This window comes from Lycorma delicatula, chromosome 6 (assembly GCF_047948215.1).
Source record: "Lycorma delicatula isolate Av1 chromosome 6, ASM4794821v1, whole genome shotgun sequence".
Classification (NCBI taxonomy): domain Eukaryota; kingdom Metazoa; phylum Arthropoda; class Insecta; order Hemiptera; family Fulgoridae; genus Lycorma; species Lycorma delicatula.
This window is the reverse complement of record NC_134460.1, coordinates 130,060,066-130,085,971: the sequence shown is the minus strand read 5'-3', so window position 1 is coordinate 130,085,971 and position 25,906 is coordinate 130,060,066. Positions and strand designations below refer to the sequence as shown.

General features: G+C 31.5%; 1 protein-coding gene across 1 annotated transcript in view; it reads right to left on the bottom strand.

Moving 5' to 3' along the window:
* The window catches only part of CalpC (calpain C), a 295,832-nt gene that overhangs the window by 12,256 nt on the left and 257,670 nt on the right, over window positions 1–25,906 (bottom strand). Inside the window, exons 8-15 of the mRNA XM_075368513.1 lie at window positions 17,325–17,497; window positions 13,761–13,933; window positions 10,098–10,192; window positions 6,461–6,574; window positions 5,464–5,582; window positions 3,589–3,634; window positions 1,888–2,014; window positions 11–69 (exon numbers count right to left, since the gene is read on the bottom strand). Coding sequence (XP_075224628.1) covers window positions 11–69; window positions 1,888–2,014; window positions 3,589–3,634; window positions 5,464–5,582; window positions 6,461–6,574; window positions 10,098–10,192; window positions 13,761–13,933; window positions 17,325–17,497 — 906 coding nt within the window. The remainder of the gene's footprint in view (window positions 1–10; window positions 70–1,887; window positions 2,015–3,588; window positions 3,635–5,463; window positions 5,583–6,460; window positions 6,575–10,097; window positions 10,193–13,760; window positions 13,934–17,324; window positions 17,498–25,906) is intronic.

Below are 25,906 nucleotides of genomic sequence, written 5' to 3'. Positions count from 1 at the left end.
AAAAGGATACATCTAGTGTTAAAACAACTTGTCGGCAGACTTCCATACATGCACAGCTTTTTATATAATCTGGAAATAAAAAAAAAAAATTAACTTAGAAATACACACTGAAAATTAATATAGGTTATATTAATGATAATGTAAATAAATATACAAATAATGTAATGCATTCACATTAATAAATTTATAAAAATATATAAATATTTATATTTATAAATATATGAATCAGATTAACATCAGTTAAAAACTGCTATACTATTTCAAAACCGAACATATATAATGCAATCCAGTAAACCAAGTAAATGTAATGTAGACTAGCATATAATATCATCTAAGTGGCTTTTTAAAAATCTAAAACAAAAGAATTTGATTACATTATTGACAAACTATATCAGCAGACTTGTTTAACTGCTGTATACTAACTCATAGTTCAATCATTTTTATAAAAATCACTATTTTAAATTTTTAGTTAAGATATATTTAACTATAAGTTAATAGTAAGTGATACTGAAATTTTAAGAAAAATTTATATGCCATAAATACCTCTAATATTTTCTGATTTCTGATGGATGCATTTGATTACAACTTTCGACAAATTGTGTTAAAAAAATTTGTAATTGTAATATTAAAAAAAAAATATTGCATTTATAAAATGTAATTATGTGGCATTTTTTAGTAACAGAAATATTAAGTATGTGGCTCTTTTTCATCTATTTTTACTCATCAAAAGATAGAAGAATCATGAATTATCAATTTTAATGAAGAATTATGCTAACTTTTAAATGTTTTCCAAAACATCTGTTTTGGAAAATGCAATGAATTATGAGCAATTGACTGAATTACTGCATAAAAAATTATCAAATATTTTATAACTCAACAAAAATATATAGGTTTAAAATTTATTTTCATAAAAAAATGTTCAAATTCTTATAAACAGCAAAGAGTAAGTTATTCATTGAATAAATCTGTCACCTATATGCAAAAGGTATTGTCTTTATTGTCATATTGTCTTTAAAAAAATTTTTCTTGAGATATAAGTCATATATTTCTGAATACACAGAATGTATGTTGAAATGGGTGCAAAATAGAGGTTGTAAAAACCTCTTATATTAATGAAAGAATCTTTAGGGGACTTGTCCATATTACATTTGGTAGCAGAAAGGGAACATATCCATGATGCTGCATCAAGTTGCAAAACGTGTCCTTTCAGTAAAGCATATAATCAATAAGTTGACTGTTTTTTCTTCAAAAGAGGTTAAAAGGTCATTCCTCAGTAGTAAATCTATTTTAATATAATTATAAGTGAAAATATCAAAATCTTTCATTTATATTAGCGTATTAAAATATAATTAATTTTACTATATATTATTCCAAGGTTGGTATTAAACAACTCATAATAATATATATTATACACCTATTGCTAATAAGATTTTTCAGAAAAATTACTGAAGAAATTGCCAAAAAAGTTTCTAAGAATCAATAGAAAATAAATGTAGATATGTGACTGGAAGACTGCAGAAAAAAATTGCAGTAACCACCAGGAAATATAATTTCCAGTTTATACCTTCAAAATTATAAAAGACTGGAAAAGTATAATGAGGATATTGAGATGGAACTGAATTTTTTTTATGTAAATGCTAAACTTAATGATTATAACTAAAATTGGCTTGATCACATTGAAAGAATATGTGCAAATTAAATTCAAAAAATTATTAAGGAATGTATACCAAATGGGAAAAGAAATTTAGGGCAACCAAAGAAGAAACAGAGAAATTAGTTTTAGAAAAGATCAAAGTATAGGATAGTAGGGAATCCATCCTTCTTGTACTTTAAGTAAAGAAGAAAGAATAAAAACTATTACAAATAATAATGTAAAAAGATACTAACCATTAGGTAAACATGCATCAAGAAGTTCTTGAAGTTCAAATGCATTAACCGTTCGATGTTCATCAGCTAATTGCAGAAATACTGCTTCATATTGACTAAAACTCTTACCATCGAGAGTGGAAGGTGCCTGAAAATCAAATTACAAAGCAGTTCCAATAAGCTGCACCATATGGTAATATAATACAGTAATTAATATAAAAAATACAGTATTATAATAATTTTCCAAGGAAAAGTTTGTATAAATTATCAACACAGTCAGGAATATTGTACAGGAGTGCACAAAATGCCACAAAGAAATTAGGTCTACATGCATACTGAATGGGTTGTGTACAGGAACTGAAACCCCAGACACTGTTCAAAGAATAAGGTACTGCCACTGTTTTATCAACCAGGTGGAAAGTAATGGTATGAGCATAACAGATAATGTGTTTTTTAGTGATGAAGAATAGTTTCATCTTAGCAGTTCATCAATAGCCAGAAAAACAGATAATGGTCAACAAAAAATCCAAATCTTAAATAAATCACTGCTGCACTCACAGTCGGGGTTTTTTAACCTACGGGTCTACCGTGAGATATTGCTTCAGAGGATGAGATGAATGATTTGTAGCGTGTGTGAAAATGCCATGCCTGACTGGGATTTGAACCCAGAACCTCCAGATGAAAGGTCGATATGCTACCATTCACAACACGGAGGCCAGCCACAGTAGGGTTTGGTGTGCGATTTCTCAACAACAAATAGAGGGCCTGATTTTTTTTTTATGAAACCCTTGACAGCTGCATACCAAGAGATAATTATGCAATTTTTAGCTCTTCTCCAGCTTGATGAACACTATTGTTAACTGCAACAAGGTGGGTCAACATGCCATACATCCAGAAACACCATGGAATTTTTGGAAGAAGTGTTTGGTGACATCATGATCTCAAAAGATCTGGAGTCAGCCATTACTACAAAGATGAATTCCATTAGCCTTGATGTCCTATGAAGAGTGTCAAAAATATGGTGTGAAGGGTTTGGACCTGCCTTTAGGAAAATGGTGACATTTACAACATTCGCTGTAAGACATTAGCAGTTGTCCTTAACTACATCCATGAATCAGATAAATGTGAGTATCTCTGTATTATGGTTCACAGTGGAAAAATGCAATGAAAGTCATATAGATGGAAAAGTTAGGAAATCCACCAAAGTTTTTTTTTAAAACAAAAAGGGAAAAAAGAACAATGAAGTTATAGTAAAGAATACATTCAAAATAAATAACAGAACAATAAGTAAAATTGTTATTTGTTTCAGTACATTTTGTAAAAATCTATTTATTCAGCACATTGACAGAAATAACAGGGTTTTGGAAATAAGTCATTTAAATATTTTAGATTTGTTCAACTATTATAACAAGAATCTAATGTAAACAATATGCATTTCTGACAATAACTTTGGTCATAAAAAAGGAACCAAACTGAGACAGAAATTGCTGGATCAATGCCTACTATTGAACTCAGTATAATCAACATATATAATACATATTAAGTGATATCTATTTAAAAGTTTATATTTATAAACTTAACAATCATAAAACTATTTTGTTTTTGTATTTTTAATAACTAACAGGTTACCACAGCAAAACCTGTTTTAAGGCAGTATAATTTTGAAATAATTTTAAGTGAAGCCCTATGAAAGTTACAATATAAACAATACTGTTTTCTTACCTTTATGACTGCATTTTTTACTAAAGATGGGTGTGTGTCTAACAATCTGAAAAAAAGAAAAGAAAACAGAACAAAATTATGTTAAAAAATACATACTTTAAAAATAATATTATAGAAACCCATTTTAAAAAAGACAAACTATACAAAAATTAATCTTTCAATGAAAATTCAAAATTTCTTACACAGTTCTTTCTTCAGTGAAATTAACAGTACTACTCTTATAAACAGCATTCAGTTTAAAAAAGTTAGGAAACCTCTTTTGTATTTAGTTAAATAACATATTCAATTAAATGTTTTAATATAATAATTTGATTTTGTCAAAATTAGTGTATTTGTAAATTCTTTACTTGCAAGAAAGATGAGGTCTTGATTTTGATATTCTATATGAATTTTTCTACATGAATTACGAAGAATGTCTGCTAAGGTTGAAATTTATATCTGCAAGTGAGATTCTGTTGAGTGTATTTATGGTACATGTTTTCTGTACTCATGCATATGGGTAAAAATATTGATCCATCTGTGCAGTATAATAATTAGTAGAATGACTGTAGTTTAATTTGAGAATTACTGTATTTTTTAGGATTATTTTATTAGCTTATGGTAAGATCTTTATATAGTTAGTGTAGAGTTGAAAGTGATGCAGATATTTTTTCTTTGTTGAAAATTTTGGCTTTGTTTTTTTAATTTGTAAAATAGAGTGATACAAAAATGTACCAGTTATACAAAATAACATTCAAAGCAATAACAGGAATTTGAGTTTTTGGAAGCCCTGAAAAGAACTTATTTTAATATTATTTTCTCTAAAATTTGTAAAAAATTACTTTTTGACATAAAAACCTAATGTAAAATATTTTTTTTTTTTAAATTGTTAAGATTATTTTTTAATAAAAATACTTTTTCACCTTTATATTCTCTACTTTACAATCTCTTTTTTTGACTGATAGAATACTGCATACATGTATTTTAATCTCAGAGAAATTCCTTTCCTTCACCTACGATAAATAGGTAACTTAGAGTCTTAAAAATTTCAGCTACCTTCTGAGTCATCTTATACAAAGTGTAGACACTAGGAGATAGTATAGAAATTTTTAAAAGTACTCTTCCATTCTCTTTGTTTGCATTTCAAATTTGTTGATACATTTCACAACATTATTATCTTAGTAATATATCACAGAATAGTAGATTATTACAATTCTATCTATTATCTAATGTGAATTGAAAAAGAATGTAATGTGAAAAAAAGGAAAGGTATCTATCACCTACTGGTTAGTTTTTGTCAGTGAATCCACTTTCAAACTCAACTTACTATAATGGATAGTTTTAGACAAGATGGTAAACTACTCTCCTCACTAATGATATTCTTCTATGAGCCGATCGTCTTTTCCTTTATCATTTCCTGTTTATTATCCTTCATCCCTTCATTCTTTCATGAGAATATGATAACCATGGGAACAATGTAAGCTGCTACTCTGGTTCCAACTTTGACAACTTCTACTGACTCATAGGGCAATCCCTTCTTTATTGGGGATTGGTGAGGTGAGAACTCTAAGTCTGTCAAGGGATTCCTGTTTCCTATCCAGAGGTTTCACAAAGAAGCAAATTAGATGTTGAAGTTCCATCAAGTAAATTTAGTTTCTTATTTCTAAAATCTAAAAATAATGCAATCCATCTCAAACGACTAGTGATCACACCATTAATTAAAGACTGAACCTTTTTTTGTATGAGTACAGTCCCATAAAATTCAATGTAACTCATAGATTTCTAAAGGTTTTTGACCCAAATGACTGAACAGAAAGTGGTCTAAGGGTAAAAAGGTAATGCATTTTACCAAAATTTATTACTGTCATCAACTTTTGATTGTGTTTTGGTACTTACTTTAATTTAAGTGGTTTACTTGAATATACACGTAATGTAAAACTAGATTCTTGACCAGGTTCAAATGTAGTGGGCATGACCAGATATCCACCTTGTTCCAACTGACATCTATGACTAACCTAAAAATAAAAATTGGTGATGATAATAACCAATATTTATGAACTATATTTTGTCATAACTTATAACATTGTTTTAGATTGGTATACAATTATATTTCAATAAAAGTTTATTTAATTAAATCCTTGAAATATATATAAACAATATATATAAAAAAGAGAAATATATAATAAGTATTTAACTGAATATTATGTCCAATTGCATTTTAATGTAGTTTACATATTAGATATTTTAATTCTAATTTTTATACTTCTCAAAATGAAGGGAATCCTTTGAAAATATTAATGTATTAGATAAACCTAAACAACAGCAGTAATAAAAAAATAAAATGTATGAAAAAAAATGTTCATTTTTTTTTAGTTACATAAATTGCTGTACTTGCATGTATATATAAAAACAAATTCTTTTGACTATAAAAAAAGATGTAACAGAAACAATAAAGAAATGGATCTCAGTGCTTCATGTGCATTGAGTTCAACATTTGGAAAATGTTTATCTCTTGATGATAAATGGTATAGCCAATACCTAAAGGAACATAAACTAGGATCAATTTAGACAAGCAAAAACATGTTTACAAACTTTTTAAGATTAATGTTCTTAAACATACATGCTACAGAGCATGGAAAAGCATTAAAAGTATAAAAAACACAAATACAGCAGTTTCATATGCTTACTGTTTTATGCTGTACAAATAGAGTTTATTTATTTTATTATTGTTAAACCTTTTTTTATATTATTTCCTTCATTATGACTTACTTGTTATATCTGTGACATTTTTGATTTCACATGTCTATATTACGTATTTATTGATGACTCCACACAAAAGAATTGACTATTATACTAATTACACAAATAATACGTTGTGACAAAAATTAATTACCTGTCTACTATTTGTATACTGTGAATTTACAAGCGACTTATTTTTTTTAAAGAAAGCTCTTCCTATTGTTTCTGAACTATTTTTTGGCAGTGAGTAAGCTGTGAAACCAATTACCTGAAAAAAAAATGAAAAAAATTGATAAATTATGTAGACTTTACAATACAATATCATTATTAAATATGTAAATCAGTGCGGCTCATAGCTAAAATTAGTGGGGGTGCTGCTCCAGAAAATTTTTAGCCTTTATTTTAAAATCTTGTAAAAGGAAACAAACATGTATAAAAGAAAAATTTATTCAGAAACTTGAAAAAATCCTAAAAGAACAAAATCAAATATTTTTTTCTTACTTTAACCTAAATTGTTACAGTTCATGCTTGATCTATTCATTTAAAAACGAAATCATTTCTTCTTGTTTTGAAAAAAAAAAAGAATCTAAAAGAATAGCTGGAAGCAGGAAAATAATCGAATTCTACACTTTATCACATTCAAGAATATGGTACATGGCTTTTAAGCATAACAGATACGCACTTTTAAAAATACTATCTTCCAGCAGCACGCCAGGGTCAGCACTGCAAAAGGAACAGTGCTCTCTCTCTCCCTTGCAGCCTTGTATGCAGCTTCCTGTATGTGCATGGTGTACAGCCAAACACCATGCCACTGAAACTGTGAAGCGCACAGTTCCATACAGATATTTTTGTATATTTTTCATAAATTGGGGATCTTTAAGCTTAATGTATGATTATATATTTTATAAGAATAAAAAAAGAATTAAAGAAAAAAGGACTCATTCAAGTGAAAAGTGGACTCATTCATCAACTGCAAATAGGGAGTATTGCAGTTCCACAGTGCCTATATGTGATCTGCCACTGATGTAAATACTTGTAAACAGTTTTTTCACAGATGGAAATTAACAAAATTAAAGACTTTATGTAACTGTGCTTAAAGCACAAAAAAAATATTCTTAAAGGTTCTACATTTATTTTATTACAAATTCTAAAAGGTTCTACATTATTTTTTTATTTTATTTTTGGAATATTATTTTAGAAAAAAATTCCAGTTATGTAGAGAAAACATAATTATTTTCATGCTTGTTTGTTTCAGATTAATTTTGACAACTAGGTAAATTGTCTGTGTACTTGTTGACCACTCATCTTAATAGCAAGCAGAGGTTAATTTGAAAGTACACCAATAGGTAACTAGGGTGTAATGTAAACATTAAATTGTTTATCCTTTTTTTAATTGTGCTGGATTCTGAGATAGAAATGTCTTTAACACCCACCGATCAATATTAAAGAAAAAGTGGAACTTATGACTAATAACCTATTGCAATAGAAATGTATAATCTAATGTATTCTTTGAAAAATTTTAAAAAGTATTGTGTAAATAATATATTTTATCATTGATTTAAATCAATTTCTCAGCCACAGAAAAAATACAATATGGAACTCTATAATGGCCATTAATATACGCATTAAGTCATGCATTAATGGCTAACATTATAGGCTTACTGCATATGTACTATTATAATTTACTTATTTTCATTCTTTCATTATGAATTACATCCTGTGACATGTTTGATGACTATATATAATCTTGATTATTACAAATGCATATGTAATAAAACTATTATTTAATAATAATAGTTTGTTTTCTCCAACCAGTTTTCCATTTACTGTCGAGTATGTGTGCGTGCTTGTGTGTATGTGTGTAAGTAAATACAATTACAGCTACCGGCTTGTCAGGCCTGCCGTAGCTGTAGATGTAGTGCAATGTAAGCATAAATACAACATTAGAGTCCGGAACAGACTCAGATCGACCACTCCTGATGCTTGTGGTCAGTTGAAACACAACCGGCAAAGAACATCAGTATCCACAATCTAGCATTCAAATCCATAAAAAAGTAACTGCCTTTACAAGGACTCAAACCTTAGAATTCTTGAATAGAAATAAAAGTCAATGTTTTTATAAAATTACTTAATCTGTAACATTAAAAATCATCTAATTACTGACTTAAAGACTCATGTCAAGTGAATAAGGTGGTTGACGAATTACAGGAATGTTTTTCTTTGCCAAAAACTCATTAATTGAGAGTACAGTGTGACAAGGTGGATTGCCATAATGGAACATTCAGTTGTTTAATGGCTGGTCTCACATGGGCAACTCTTTTATGCAGTCTTTCAAAAATTTCTCGGTAAACATATTGATTTACAGTCTGTCCTGTAGGCAAAACTCCTTATGGACAATGCCATTGCTATTGAAGAACAAATTAGCATGGTTTTGATTTTTGATTCACTCATTTTTTCTTTATTGGGATGTGGTGAGTTTGAAGTGTGCTACGCCTTGCTCTGGTGTTTTGTTTCTGGGTCCTACTCAAATATCCAAGATTCATCACCAGTAACAACATTTTTTTGAAAATCAGGATCAGTTTTAATTCACCCTAGATCATAGCACAAATCCACCCTGTTGTTTTTCTGTTCAACAGTGATGTTTTTTGGGACCAATTTTGCTTTGCACAAACCTTTTTCATGTCCAATTCATTTGTCAAAATTTGATGAACTGTGATAGGGTTCAAATTCAATTGTTCTGCAATCATTCTGACAGTTAATCACACTGGTCGTACCATATAAAGTCTCTGATTCGCTTAACATTGTTGTCATTTTTTGACGTTAACGGTCTTCCAGAGCATGGATCATCCGCAACTGATTCCTGGTCAACTGAAAATGCTTTAAACCACCTAAAATCTTGGTTTCATGACAAAGTATCATTCTCCATTCGCCCTTTTCAATTTTGAAAAAGTTTCAGTACATTCTCACAAAGTTTAACACAAAACTTGATTGCATAATGTTGCTCATAATTAGTATCACTAATTTTTGTAATGCACAACAAAAACTCGTTTTACGAAAAGTTGGTTTGTGTCTCATATGGCAACAATAGACTAAAAATATTAATACATAATATAAATCAGCTATTCATATAACTATGTGTTTACTGGTAACTTTACAGTGTTGCCACTTTGGCTGCCAAAAAAACTAGTCTCATTACTTTATTTACAGACCCTGTATTATAATATTGTGATCAAAGACAAAGTATAATAAATATAAACATATTTGTATGAAATTCACATGAATATTTAAAATAAAAGAATGAATGTTCATATATAATTGTTGGCGACAGAATAATGCACATCTCTTCAATGGTTGTACATAAGCTGTTGATCAAATATTGTAGTGGTTCTATCTTTGTGTTCTCAATTTAACTGTCTACTGCTATTAATTTGTACATGTTTTTCAAGTATATTTTCTGCAGTATGTTCATTAAATGGTTATATGGGCATTTTTTAGTTTTACATGATGAAGGGAACTTATTCTTGAAACATGTTCCACATTAACAATGCAAATTTATATTTACGTGTTTATACATTTTTTGATTTGAAATATTTTTAGTTTGAGTATGTATAATTACACACTAATTGAATTTAAAGATAGTAACAAGTTTACGACAAAATATACATTATTTCATTGTTAACTAATCTAATAACTGAGCACTTTTCAATGAAACCATTTTACTATGTTAATTTGCAGTTGGCTTTTTATTTAACATATTACTGTTTTAGGTTAATGTAACTAACTTTACTGACCTTAGGTTCCATTATACTATGCTGATTTAATGATATAATAACTTCTTCCATTTCACTCAATATTAAATGTAACTGAGGGTTTATATGGAATGTATCTGAAAAAGAAACAAAGACAAACTTATTTATAAATATGATATCTTGACAATGCAGTAATTAACAGTAATAAATTCTGCTATTACTTATAAATAATTACTAGAGTTCTGTGCGTAATGTTTGTTTAACCTATTTTCTGTTCTAAAATCCATTTTATAATCTGATTTATTAATTTTAGAAATATCTTTAAAATCCTTTTTATAGTTTAAATCTTTCTTATGGCAAAAATCTCAAATGTAAGTATGGTACTTTCTGAATAAACAGAGGCCATGTGTTTTCAGAAGGAAGAATGATGTTTTTAAAAATACTCAAACATTTGGTTATATTATATTAATCTAACCAACCAAACTTAACCTACACTCGCCCCCCTCTCGCTCACAACATTAGGACATACTGGTATTTTTACCAGTCCAGATTGAGAAGAGGAATGAGTGCACTTTAAAGTGTGCAGAAGAAATCGATGACACAACACTTCGATTGACATCTAACATGTGGGAGGCAACATGGTGCTCAATGCCAGTGGAGATGAACAAAGACAAAGAAGGAAGGAATTATTCTAGGAAAGTGATAGAACTCACTATGGAAAAAAGGAAAAATTCAAAGGAGCTGGCACTACTATGAATCCTGAGGACAGAACTGCCCTTAACAGATCTGGTCATTGGGTAATAATAATGCAAAAGCATTTTTCGCCCCCCCAAAAAAAAAAGTCTGCCTCCAAACTTAAGAGGTTGTTGATGATCGACAGAAACCAAACATTTAGATTTTATGTCAAAGAGTTATTCCCTCTAAGTGGAGACGAATTTTAATTGTGGAGGGCTATGAGGAGTTTCAAAAGGCCACTATTGTTGCCATCCCAACCTATAAGGTCACCTAATGGATAGGCTTGCAGAGACAGTCAAAAGGCGAAACTGTTCAACCCACACTATGCAATTTGTTAAAGCCACATGGTTTGGAAGATGTTGATTAACAGATCTTTGAGTTCCTGAATAGCCTGCTTCCTCTATGTTTCTTGTTGAGATCCGTTATGGCTATGGAAATATTGCAACAGCTTGGTAGATTGAAGTGCCCAAGAAAGGCCCCCAGGATTTGATTTGGTGACTGATAAATTGTTATATATGTTATCGTTTTTGAGATTACTTAATGTAATCCACCTGTTGATACTGTCAATGTGATACTTCTAATCACATGGTTCCCGTCGGAATGGAAGTCATTGCACATTACTGTGGCTTTGAAGCTAAACAAATCTGCAAATGACATGTCTTCAAACAGGCATATTAACTTGCTTCTTATCCTTTCAAAGGTCTTTGAAAGGGTGTTCCTTCAAAAATTATGGTCATTCTTAGAGAAGGGTAATGTTGAACTACCCTTCAGTTGGTGTCTAGAAAGAAAGGAATACTATTGAGCAGTCTTCCTAGACATTCAACAAGCATTTGACAGAGATTGGTTTTTCAGTCTCCTTTTCAAACTGAAGTCAAGCCTACCTCAACCGGTCTACCTTGGGTTATGTAGTACCTAGATGGGCAGTTTTCTTAAGACAAATACAACCAGGAATTGTCTATCTAGATAGACAATCTATTAGGAGTTCCACACAGTTCTGTTTTAGGTCTGATTCTATATTTGATATATACTGCATACCTTCCCAATGCAGAAGATGTCACAGTTGCGCTCTTCACTGACACAGCGATTTTGGTGGTAGATGGTGTACCCAACCTTGCCTCGGGAAAACTGCGTGCTGCACTTGACCTTATCTACGAATGGCTGTGTAGATGGAAGGTAAAAATCAATGCTGCCAAATCGAGCCACATGACATTTACCATGAGCAGAAGTAAATACTCCCCGGTTCAACTGGATAATACTCTCATCCCTGACGCAGATATAATCTATGGTTTTATCTAGATAGTCAATTGAACTGGAAGAATCACATCAGAAATGATGTGATTCTTCATTCATGAGTTTAACATCATGAAATTGATGCTAAACTTGCATGTCTGTCGTTGGTAGACAGTCTCATTTGTCCTTGACATATAAATTGTTGCTGGCTTTTTTGAAACCAATATACTTATGCACCATAAGTATGGGGGGTCTACTTCTAATAGTAACATTGAAATCATCCAATTGTTTTAAAACAAGGTACTCAGAATGGTATCAGGGGCATCATGATTTGTTAGGGACAATGAGGTGCATGGGAATCTTGGAGTACCATGTGTTCATGAGGATACAAAGGACTAGTTGAGACTACATATCTAAGCTGGACAAACATTTGAATCATTTGGCGCTGAATCTATTTAATAGTGGCGAGGAAATACGATGACTGAAGAGGCTCTACATGTACTACACTTCTCTGTTCTTTGAGGGCAAGGATGATCATTGATGTACATGACCCATGGCATGATACAGTGATCATTTGTCAAAGAGAGTTTAAACTTTAAGAATCTATACTGCAATTTGGCATATGTTGAAGCTGGTGACTGATCTGTGAAGGTGGTCTAGATTTGCCAGCAGCAGGTCTTGATTCGCTGCTGGGAATTCAGTATCTTTATTATTTTTTTTTAATCTGCTTTTATCTGACTTTATTATTTGTTATCTGTTATACCTTTGTAATCTATTATCTTTGGTTTTGTTATTAATTCATTTGTGTCATGAGAGGTAATGTATATTATTAATATTGTATTTGAGGTAGGCTATCTTTGGCTGGCTTCCTAACACTCTACTCTTAGCCAAAACCTTTACTTATGGTCACAATCCTTTTAGTGACCGATTGTAAAAGTAAATTCCTCAACAAAAAAAAATTATATAATTAGGTATTACTCAAGACTAAATAGTTGTAGATGCTTGTTAGGCATCTAACATATCTCATAGTTGAGATATGCATGTTAGGAAAAAAAAAATAAATGAATAGGTTCTCATTGATATCTTTAATGAGTCAAATATATTTCAGTTCATCAGAAGCCCAAGTCCATCAAATATTGGTAATATTCAGTCCAAGTGAAAACCCTCTGTTCATCACAGTATCATAGGGATTGTCTCTATACTGAATAACATTATTCATTTGTCCTTAAACAGAGAATGAAGGGAAAATTTAAGCATAAAAATATCATCAAAAACTGTTTGAATGAATATTATTATTCTTGATGTATAATATAAAATACATAACTGATTTTGCTTGGTTCTATCATATGAAGAAATTATAAAATATTTAAGCAAGTGATTTGATTCAAGTTGAATAATTTAATCATGATGCACACAACTGCATCATCTTCAGTGAGTCTATAAAGACAGCATTATATGCCTACATTAAAAATTTGATATAACAATGTTTGCAAGTTGACAACTTCATTTGGGAATTTAAAATAACTATAAATGTTGCTGACATGAAGAAAAATGTCTGCATTTGCTTTTTTAACTTGCACTTACAAACAATATAAAATAATAACTTTAGGTAAATAAATTTTTCATTATGTGTATAAAGTGAACATTATATCTGAATCTAGTATTGTAAAAATAATCAAGAATTGAATGTCAAATGCATAAGTTTAATATTTAATGTCATAACATAAGTTTTTAATTTACCTGGATTATTCCTACAGCCACCAGCAGATACACCTCTTTGCCATGCACCTTGGTAGAGTCGCATCTGCCATGTCTGTTTATGGTGAAGAGATGGTTCATCTCTGGAAGTATCTGAATCCAAATGTACTGCCTCAAGATGTGTAAAAGTTTTTACAAAATCAGAATATGACATCCTGAAACAAAAGTTCATTTCACAGTAAAAAATAACTTTATATTTTAATTTAACTTTTAAAACCAATAAAAATCTATTTTAATGAATTTAGACTGTGGCCCTGGTTTTCTTTCAATTTTTCATGATATAATCTAAATTTGAACCATAAAAATAAATCAAAGTTCAAAATTAATTTTAAAACTGAATTATGATTCAGTTGTGAATCATAATCCATTTATCTCTGAAAGATAAATGGCTCTGAGAATATTGGATATTATCCACAACTATATCTGACTTGTTACAGGCGTTTTTAGATCTAAACTTGTGATTAGCAGTTTGACAGAGACTGCTAAGCTTTTGTCTCTGCTAATGGAATGACCAGCTAACAGCTGATATAAGCCACATAAACACAACATTTTGTTCATGAACTTGTTTTTAAGAACAGAATTTACTACCTTTTTTAACAAACAAGTGTACAGCTGCCATAGGGTTCATGTTCAGCATATTCTTTCAATGCTTGTACTTTCTTTTTTCTGTTTTAGCCTCCGGAACCACCGTAAGGTATCACATCAGAGGATGAATGAGGATGATATATGTATGAATGCGAATGAAGTGTAGTCTTGTACAGTCTCAGAGGATGGCATATGTATGAATGCGAATGAAGTGTAGTCTTGTACAGTCTCAGTTCAATCATTCCAGAGATGTGTGGTTAATTGAAACCCAACCACCAAAGAACACCCAGCACCCATGATCTAGTATTCAAATCCATATAAAAGTAATTGCCTTTTACAATGTTTGTACTCATATTACTTGCTTTGTATATTATTCACCATTACTTTACTCCATCATGGAAATACCCACAAATACAGCTTCATATAGAACTGAAGTCCTCTGGGAAAATAATCACTTATCATCTGGTATTATTAAAGGAATTTTCAAAAAGAATTTTGAAGTAGAACATTTGAAAATTGAGTCTGCCTCACCAAAAAGGATATTTTTAACTAAAACCTTTACCATTCCCATAATTTTATCTGAAATCTCTGTTAGATGCAGACACATTTCTCTGTGTTGCGATTCTTTAAGTGTACTTCATCACTTCTAGACATATATTCTATACATCCTATAATTTCAGATAAATAATCTACTATTTACATTCCCTTTAGTTGGAATAAAGATATTAGTTCCTGTTGGATTTCTAATCATGCAGAAATCTCATGCAACAAATAAGCATATATATCACCAAAGATGTACGCACTCCATGTGCGTTCATATAATTATCTTGATCTTGCTTCACATGTACTATAAAAGGTCAATTGAATGCAGTACGAGGTCTGTAAGCAAAGTAATGAGAGTGGTTCAGAAAAACTTTTTATTTACAATTCAGTTATACATGTACTCTATCACCTTCAAAATAGTTTCCTTGGGAAGCCATGCAACGTTTCAAATGTTTTCCCACTCTTCATAGCAGTGTTGGAACTCAGAAACTGGAATATCTTTCAGATAGTATGTTATATATTTTTTTAATGTTTTCTACTGTTCCAAAATGGTGTCCTTTGTGGTGTTTTTTCAAGTTGGGAACAGGAAAAAGTTGCAGGGACTCAAGTCAGGTGAATAAGGTGATTGAGGAACTACAGGAATGTTTTTCTTTGCCAAAAACTCATTAATTGAGAGTGCAGTGTAACAAGGTGCATTGTCATGATGCAGCATCCAATTGTTTTTAATGGTTGGTCTCATGTGGGCAACTCTTTTCCGCAGTCTCTCAAGAATTTCTGACTGTAAACATACCGATTTACTGTCTGTCCTGTAAAAACTCCTTATTGACAATGCTATTACTACCAAAAAAACAAATTAGCATCGTTCTGATTTTTGGTTTGTTATTTTTTTCCTTTTTTGGGATGTGGTGAGTTTGAAGTGTGCCACTCCCTGCTCTGGTGTTTTGTTTCATACTCAAATATCCAACATTCATCACCAGTAATAATTTTTTTTAGAAAATCAGGATCAGTTTCAATTCACCAGTAATAAATTTTTTTAGAAAATCAGGATCAGTTTCAATTCACCCTAGAAGATCGCAGCACATTTTCAACCGTTTTTCTGTTCAACCGTAAGATTTTTTGGAATCAATTTTGCAAAACTTTTTTCATATCCAATTCGTTAGTCAAAATTTTATGGACTGAGGTATGATTCAAATTCAATTGGTCTGCAATCATTCTAATAGCTAATCACTGGTCATACTGTATCAAGTCTCTGATTCACTCAACATTGTCGTCACTTTTTGATGTTAACGGTCTTCCAGAGTGAGGATCGTCTGCAACTGATTCCCGGCCATCTGAATATGCTTTAAACCACCTAAACACATGGGCTCGTGACAGAGTGCCATCTCCATACATTTTTCAAAAAAAGTTTTGAAAAAGTTTCAGTAGCATTCTCACAGAATTTAACATAAAACTTGATTGCACAATGTTGCTCATAATTAGTATCATTCATTTTTGTAACACAACAAAAACTCGTTTTACGAAAAGTTTGCTTACATCTCATGTGGCAACAATAGACTAAAAATACCTAATATAAATCAGCTGTTCATATAACCATATGTTTACTAGTAACTTTACAGTGTTGCCACTTTGGCTGCCAAAAAAAAATAATTACTTTATTACACATTATTTGATTTATAGACCTCGTATAGCAGAATGAGCCAAACCAAACAGATGCATAGATTCTTCTTGTCATTAGTTCCATTACATACTTTTGATAATTACCACATTATATTAATTTATCTCACTTCTCTTGACTCTGTACATTATGAGGAATTGCAGCAATGTTTCAATCTAGTATGTATATTGGAAGTATGTTGAGGGACATTGGGATCAAATTTGATAAACTATTTAAATTTTTAAAATCTTTAGGTTTTTGTCTAAACTGTAATAAATTTTTAAATATTACTTTTTATTTGGAGCCTATTATAGCTACCTCGGATACTTGCATTCTGTGAGTGCATTATATTACACAGGTAGGTGTACATCTTTGTATTTACATATTTATTAGTAATTTATTTTAAAAGTTATGAATACTTTTTTGTTTTTATTTTTACTTAGATTGTATTTCTGACTCACGGACTTTACTTTCATCATGATTAATTTATTCTCTGTTGGAGGGGTTCCTTTAGAACTCTTACTGTTTTCATTTGTTGGGTGCCATAATTTAAATATTTTTTTTGCCTCGATTAACAACTTTAAAGATTTTCTGTAAAATTCTGTTTTCTACAGTAAAGCTGCATTACAACACTCTGTTTCACTTATAGTTTTTGGGCAATAATAACCTGTCTGGTTACTCACCCTTCAAAGAAAAAATAATAAATCAAAGAAATTAAAAAATTAAAAGCAAAAATACAATACTAAGACAATAGGAATACATACCAGAATTCTCCATCAGCACAATGTCTGACAGCCAGTCTTTCTTTTTCTTGAGGAGGAACCTCATCCCACTCTGTTGAATCTCTAGCCCAAGCTCCTACATATTCACCTCCTATAATACCCAGTGGATTTCTTAATCTTACTAACTGAACTGGTTCTCCACTGAATGTTTCCACCTGAAACAAAACATGTAATTAATTACTAAAATTAATAATCAAATCAATCTAAAAGTTCCAGCTACGATTATACATGATTTTTATCTATTACAAAGGGTCCAGCTTCAAAGACATTACTATTTTTGGTAATGAAATTGATTTACACATTGGTTGTTAATTACACACTAAAGTTTGTTAATACACTACTACAGGAAAATTGTATTTAATACTTTTTTTCTCTTATGCAGTGAGTACCCACACCTTTCTTTGGCAGTTCTTAATTTATAACCAAGGAACCAATGGTATACAATGGATATAATACATGCTCTAGGAGGCCACAAAAAAACTTTTCTTTATCTAGTGTTAATTTTGTAGATCAAAATTAAGATTTTAAAGGAAACAGCAAAAGAGAAAGTAGGGTTTAAAAATAGATGAATGAAAGGAGAAAGTGGAAAAATGTACAAACAGAAGAAGGTAGAAGGTAATATAGAAGAGTGAATAATGAACTAAAAAGGGAAACTGAGAAAGCTAAGAAAAAGTGGCTCAAGGAAAAATATACAGTGATAGAAAATTTGAAAAAGGAAAGAAAATATGAGCTAATATATAATCAGAAATAGTTTTTAAAGAGAAATGGGGGAAGAAAATATATCAGATAGAAAAAAAGGATGGGGAAACACTTAATGAGAAGAAAATAAAAAGGAGATAATACATTGTCTTGTGGATTTATGTGCGTTAGGAGAAAAGCTAAAAGTTCATGAAGACCAAAATAGGGTACAGTATATTAAAAAGTGAAATAAATGAGGCAATTAAAAAAATAAAAAACTGAGAGGTGTGATGAAATACCAGTTGAACTGTTCACAGCACTAGGAGATACAGGAGAATTGTTAATTGTTTTTGTTATTAGATCTACCCAATGAAATACATGAAGAAGGAAAGTGGCTAGAGAATTCCAGGATATAATAATGATACCAATAAAAATGAAAAGAATCACAAAGAAATTTGAAGAACATAGGATGATTAGCTTAATATCACTTACAACTAAGGTACTACTAAGGGTTCTAAATAAAAGGATATACAATAAATTGGATGGCAGTATTGAGGAAGAACAGTATGGGTTTAGAAGAGGTGTAGGAACAAGGCTTGGTGTAGGGCTACTAAGAGTAATATGAGATATACATAGAAAGGAGGTGGAGAGTATATGTTATATTTTTCGACCTAGAAAAGTTGTTTGACAGAGTTAGGATAAATTACTGCTAATTTTGAAAAAGAAGGCAGTTGACTGGAAAGAGAGGCGCCTAATAAAAGAGCTGTAGTATAACCAGAGAATAAAAGTGAGGGTTTGAGATGAAATGACAAGAAAAAAAGTGATTGGAAGGTAGGGATGCCGCATGGCACGAATACTGTCTAGTATAAATCTGGAAGAAATAATTAAATACTGTCTGAATGGAAAAAAGGAATAAAGATCGGGGGAAGAATAATAGAACGTATATGTTATGCTGATGACATAGCGCTACTGATGGAGAGCACAAGTAAGCTAAAATGAAGTGCTTGGTTACTTAAATGAAGCTTGCAAAAGTCAGGGTAGGTGGATCAACAAAAACAAGACAAGATGTATGGTAGTAGATGGAAAAGAGAAGAGGATTGAGATTAAGATAGAAAATGAAGTTTTAGAGCAGGTGAAGAAATTTCAGTACTTCGGGAACTTTAAAACTAGTGACCAGTGACCTGACTTGTACAGTAGAAATTAAGAAGTAAGTAGAATTAAGAATGTCAAGAAGTAAGCAGGCATTTAATAAGAAGGGGAGATTGCTGTGTGAAAAGTTAAACTTAGCATTAAGGGAGAACCCACCGGGTTGGTCTAGTGGTGAACGCGTCTTCCCAAATCAGTTGATTTGGAAGCCGAGAGTTCCAGCGTTCAAGTCCTAGTAAAGCCAGCTATTTACACGGACTTGAATACTAGATCGTGGATACCGGTGTTCTTTGGTGGTTGGGTTTCAATTAACCACATATCTCGGGTATGGTCGAACTGAGAATGTACAAGACTACACTTCATTCACACTCATACATATCATCCTAATTCATCCTCTGAAGTATTATCTAAACGGTAGTGACCGGAGGCTAAACAGGAAAAAAAAGCATTAAGGGAGAGATTAATGAAATGTTTTACTTTGAGTGAGATGCTCTATGGAACTGAAATGTGGATGATGAGAAAAGAGACAGAAAATGAATTGAGGCTTTTGAGATGTGACTGTGGCGCAGATGTCAAATGACAAGACCATGTAACAAATGAAGAAGCATTAAGGAGAATCGTAGAGAACAGGAAAGTGCTAACTATGATTGAATAAAGGAAAGGAACTGGCTAGGACATTATATGAGAAGGTGTTTATTAGTGGATGTGACAGAAGGATTGGTGAATGGAAGGAAAGCAAGATGAAGGAAGAGATTTAAAATGATTGATTGGAAAGGAGGCAGAGACTGTGTTGCGAAAGAAAATAGTGTAAAATAAAATAAAATAAATTAAAGATAAAATAAAATAAATAGTGCAAAAGAAAGTATATATTGGAAAAGAGAAAATATACTGAAACAAAGAGGTTAGCAAAGGATTGAACAAAGTGGAGAGCAGGAAAGACCTGCTCTAATGGCAGAATACTATGAATGAATTCATTAACTTTAATTCTGTTTTTCTCATTTCTGTGCCTGTAATCAGAACTGTCAGAAAGAAACTTTGCAGATAACTGCAACAAGTAACGTATTAAAAAAAATCCCTAAAGCAATAATTCTACTGCATTCATTACTCATCAGCTGCATTCAGTATTGCATTATTTATCACATTGGTAGTATGCAGTACATTTCTCTTCCATGAAATTTAGATAATAAATCAACCTAGAAACAAAAATTGTGTACAAAAATTTGTACACAATTATGAATATATTTTAAAGGTATTGCTAGCAGCATCCTTGAAAGTTTTTTTTTTTTTTTTTTTTGTCTTCAGTCATTTGACTGGTTTGATGCAGCTCTCCAAGATTCCCTATCTAGTGCTAGTCGTTTCATTTCAGTATACCCTCTACATCCTACATCCCCAACAATTTGTTTTACATACTCCAAACGTGGCCTGCCTACACAATTTTTCCCTTCTACCTGTCCTTCCAATATTAAAGCGACTATTCCAGGATGCCTTAGTATGTGGCCTATAAGTCTGTCTCTTCTTTTAACTATATTTTTCCAAATGCTTCTTTCTTCATCTATTTGCCGCAATACCTCTTCATTTGTAACTTTATCCACCCATCTGATTTTTAACATTCTCCTATAGCACCACATTTCAAAAGCTTCTATTCTTTTCTTCTCAGATATTCCGATTGTCCAAGTTTCACTTCCATATAAAGCGACACTCCAAACATACACTTTCAAAAGTCTTTTCCTGACATTTAAATTAATTTTTGATGTAAACAAATTATATTTCTTACTGAAGGCTCGTTTAGCTTGTGCTATTCGGCATTTTATATCGCTCCTGCTTCGTCCATCTTTAGTAATTTTACTTCCCAAATAACAAAATTCTTCTACCTCCATAATCTTTTCTCCTCCTATTTTCACATTCAGTGGTCCATCTTTGTTATTTCTACTACATTTCATTACTTTTGTTTTGTTCTTGTTTATTTTCATGCGATAGTTCTTGCGTAGGACTTCATCTATGCCGTTCATTGTTTCTTCTAAATCCTTTTTACTCTCGGCTAGAATTACTATATCATCAGCAAATCGTAGCATCTTTATCTTTTCACCTTGTACTGTTACTCCGAATCTAAATTGTTCTTTCACATCATTAACTGCTAGTTCCGTGTAAAGATTAAAAAGTAACGGAGATAGGGAACATCCTTGTCGGACTCCCTTTCTTATTAGGGCTTCTTTCTTATGTTCTTCAATTGTTATTGTTGCTGTTTGGTTCCTGTACATGTTAGCAATTGTTCTTCTATCTCTGTATTTGAACCCTAATTTTTTTAAAACGCTGAACATTATATTCCAATCTACGTTATCGAAAGCCTTTTCTAGGTCTATAAACGCCAAGTATGTTGGTTTGTTTTTCTTTAATCTTCCTTCTACTATTAATCTGAGGCCTAAAATTGCTTCCCTTGTCCCTATACTTTTTCTGAAACCAAATTGGTCTTCTCCTAACACTTCTTCCACTCTCCTCTCAATTCTTCTGTATAAAATTCTAGTTAAGATTTTTGATGCATGACTAGTTAAACTAATTGTTCTATTTTCTTCACATTTATCTGCCCCTGCTTTCTTTGGTATCATAACTATAACACTTTTTTTGAAGTCTGATGGAAATTCCCCTTTTTCATAAATATTACACACCAGTTTGTATAATCTATCAATCGCTTCCTCACCTGCACTGCGCAGTAATTCTACAGGTATTCCATCTATTCCAGGAGCCTTTCTGCCATTTAAATCTTTTAATGCTCTCTTAAATTCAGATCTCAGTATTGTTTCTCCCATTTCATCCTCCTCAACTTCCTCTTCTTCCTCTATAAAACCATTGTCTAATTCATTTCCTCCGTATAACTCTTCAATATATTCCACCCATCTATCGACTTTACCTTTCGTATTATATATTGGTGTACCATCTTTGTTTAACACATTATTAGATTTTAATTTATGTACCCCAAAATTTTCCTGAACTTTCCTGTATGCTCCGTCTATTTTACCAATGTTCATTTCTCTTTCCACTTCTGAACACTTTTCTTTAATCCACTTTTCTTTCGCCCGTTTGCACTTCCTATTTATAGCATTTCTTAATTGCCGATAGTTCCTTTTACTTTCTTCATCACTAGCATTCTTATATTTTCTACGTTCATCCATCAGCTGCAATATATCGTCTGAAACCCAAGGTTTTCTACCAGTTCTCTTTATTCCGCCTAAGTTTGCTTCTGCTGATTTAAGAATTTCCTTTTTAACATTCTCCCATTCTTCTTCTACATTTTCTACCTTATCTTTTTTACTCAGACCTCTTGCGATGTCCTCCTCAAAAATCTTCTTTACCCCCTCTTCCTCAAGCTTCTCTAAATTCCACCGATTCATCTGACAACTTTTCTTCAGGTTTTTAAACCCCAATCTACATTTCATTATCACCAAATTATGGTCGCTATCAATGTCTGCTCCAGGGTAAGTTTTGCAGTCAACGAGTTGATTTCTAAATCTTTGCTTAACCATGATATAATCTATCTGATACCTTGCAGTATCGCCTGGCTTTTTCCAAGTGTATATTCTTCTATTATGATTTTTAAATTGGGTGTTGGCAATTACTAAATTATACTTCGTGCAAAACTCTATAAGTCGGTCCCCTCTTTCATTCCTTTTGCCCAGCCCGTATTCACCCACTATATTTCCTTCCTTGCCTTTTCCAATGCTTGCATTCCAATCTCCAACTATTATTAAATTTTCATCTCCTTTTACGTGTTTAATTGCTTCATCAATCTCTTCATATACACACTCTACCTCATCATCATCATGGGCGCTTGTAGGCATATAAACGTTAACAATCGTTGTCGGTTTAGGTTTTGATTTTATCCTTATTACAATGATTCTATCGCTATGCGTTTTGAAATACTCCACTCTCCTCCCTATCTTCTTGTTCATCACGAAACCTACTCCTGCCTGCCCATTATTTGACGCTGAATTAATTACTCTAAAATCACCCGACCAAAAGTCGCCTTCCTCTTCCCACCGAACCTCACTAATTCCTACTATATCCACATTCACCCTATCCATTTCCCTTTTTAAATTTTCTAGCCTACCAACCTTTTTTAAGCTTCTAACATTCCACGCTCCGACTCGTAGAATGTTATTTTTTAATTTTCTGGTGACCCCTTCCTTAGTAGTCCCCACCCGGAGATCCGAACGGGGGACTATTTTACCTCCGGAATATTTTACCAAGGAAGGCGCCTCCATTATTGCTATGTGAAAATGCAGAGAGCCACATTTTCTTGGAAAAAAGCAGCTGTAGTTTTCCATTGCTTTCAGCTGCGCAGTACTCAGAGAACTGAGTGATGTTGATACGGCCGTTTAAGTCATTGTGACTCACGCCCCTAACAACTACTGAAAGAGCTGCTGCCCTCTTTCAGGAATCATTCCTTAGTCTGGCTCTCAACAGATACCTCTCCGATATGGTTGCACCTTCGGTCCAGCTACTCTGTATCCCTGAACACTCAAGCCCCCTCACCAACGGCAAGGTCTCATGATTCATAGAGGAGGAAAGTAATATTCTGAAAGTAATATTCTGAATTGATTTGTTTTGATAAAAAAATAAAACGACTTAACTGTTAACTTGGCACACACTTAAAAATATTAAAGACTAAAGAATTGAAAAAGGGATTACTTTTTAGTACAGTTTTGTTTTGGGTAAATGTTATTTTATTTAAAAAAGGTTTTTTCTATTTTAAAAATTTAACTTTTTGCATATTTTAATAAGTGGATAAACCAACAGGAAAATTTTGCCTGTATGAATAAGCTGTGTGCAAGAAACACTAAGGCTAGCAACCTGCATTTAGATAAAAAAATAAAAGGATACAGAGTATTATTGTAGAAACTACCTAGTGGGGACTTACATTATCTGGAAGTATGGCTTATATTTAAAATAATTTTTTTCCAACTAATTTTGTTGAATTTTGCATTAAAATACTTTCACTATCTGAATGACATCGGGTTACTTAATAATCATTAAATAATGATTATTAAAAATCTTAATAATTTACTTAATAATCATCATTAAGTAAATAAATCCAATGTTATGCAATAATAATAATAAACAAGTGAACAAATCTTCACAATATTCTTAAATTGTATTGTTCTTTGAAAAAACAAAAAAATTTAATTTTTGATTTGAAAAATGTTGCATGAATATTATTTTGAAAATTTTACACTGGGATCACCAGAGGAAGTTCCTATGTAGAATAAAAAAATCCCTTTCGGTATGCCATAAGGCAAAGGTACATTTCATCGGTGCTGAGTAGGGGATAGAAAATATTTTCACCTTAAAGTTAAGAAAAATTTTAAATTTACTCAATACAAGAATGGTTGCATGTGAAAAAAAGTTTCACATGTTTAACATATGAAAATCTTCTTGCAATTCCAGCAACATTTTGTTCATTCCTTGCTGTAAGGGTTGGTCAAATCCAAAATTGTTTTTAACAAAACTTTTTGGTGTAGAGGACTAATGACAACTTTAAACCGATTCGATACTGTGCATATTAAGGGAGGTATGATTTTTTTTTGTTTTCAAACCCAATTTTTTCCACCCCCTAGGCCAATGGTTGGTGATATCAAAAAACTTACTTACATAAGTTTTTGGACCTTATCCAAAGAATAGTAGGAACTTTAAATGAATTCGATATTTTACTTAATAAGAAAATTATAGAAATTTTTTTTTTCAAAAAAGACACCTATATGTTTGGGTATTGTATATGCTTCGATTTTGCCCAATTATGAACTTGGCCGAGGTTTTGGGTCGTTATATTTTATGTAGGAATTTGAAAGTGATTGACGCAAAATAACGGCATTTATCGTGTCCACAAGAAAATGAAATATATATTATATAAACTTTTTAACTGATGGTGGTTTTGGGGTCTAGGAGATATGAAACATGAAGATATATTGAAATTTTTTAGAAGTCGAATCATGGTATCCATTACAATAGGTAGCTTTCTTATGAAATCTACCTATTGTTTTATCTAACCTTACCTTATCTAAAATGTTTTACTTTTGTCTATATTAGGACAGAATATATGAAAAATTGGGCTTGATTTTTATTTCAAATATCCCATAAAGGTTTATTAAATAATAATAACTTAATTATGCAATACTTAGAGTACAACTATTAAAAATATCAAGATATTCAGTAAAAAATTTGGGTTTCACCTGACTCAGTTGATTAAATGATGTTTTTACCTTACAAATTATTCAGTATTAAAAATACAACTGAGAAAAAATCAAAATCTAAGTAAAACAATTTAGATACCATTTAAAACCATTTAGGTACCCTTGCTCATCTACATCTTATGACATTTTTTTAATACTGTCACAAATTGAAAAATAGATAAAGTATCAGCAGCTTATTATCATGATACTCATAAATTTTATGATGCTTTGCAGTAACCGTTAATTTTCAGTAAAGGTGAGCCAGGATAACATTTCAATATTCCAGTCATTAATCCAACAACAAGACAGCCAGTTCCCAATAAAAAAGTTTCCTGCATGGAATTTTATGCGTATCACATGATGCTTTGAGAGAACGACTTCAATCTCCTTTCCCGGTCAAGGCAACTCTTTCATCAATTCTTTGTAGATATGTATATTAACGTAGAGAGCGAACACCTTCATTACATTTCTATAAACCAGACAAAATTAAGAGCTGAAAATTACATTCATCTACAAGAT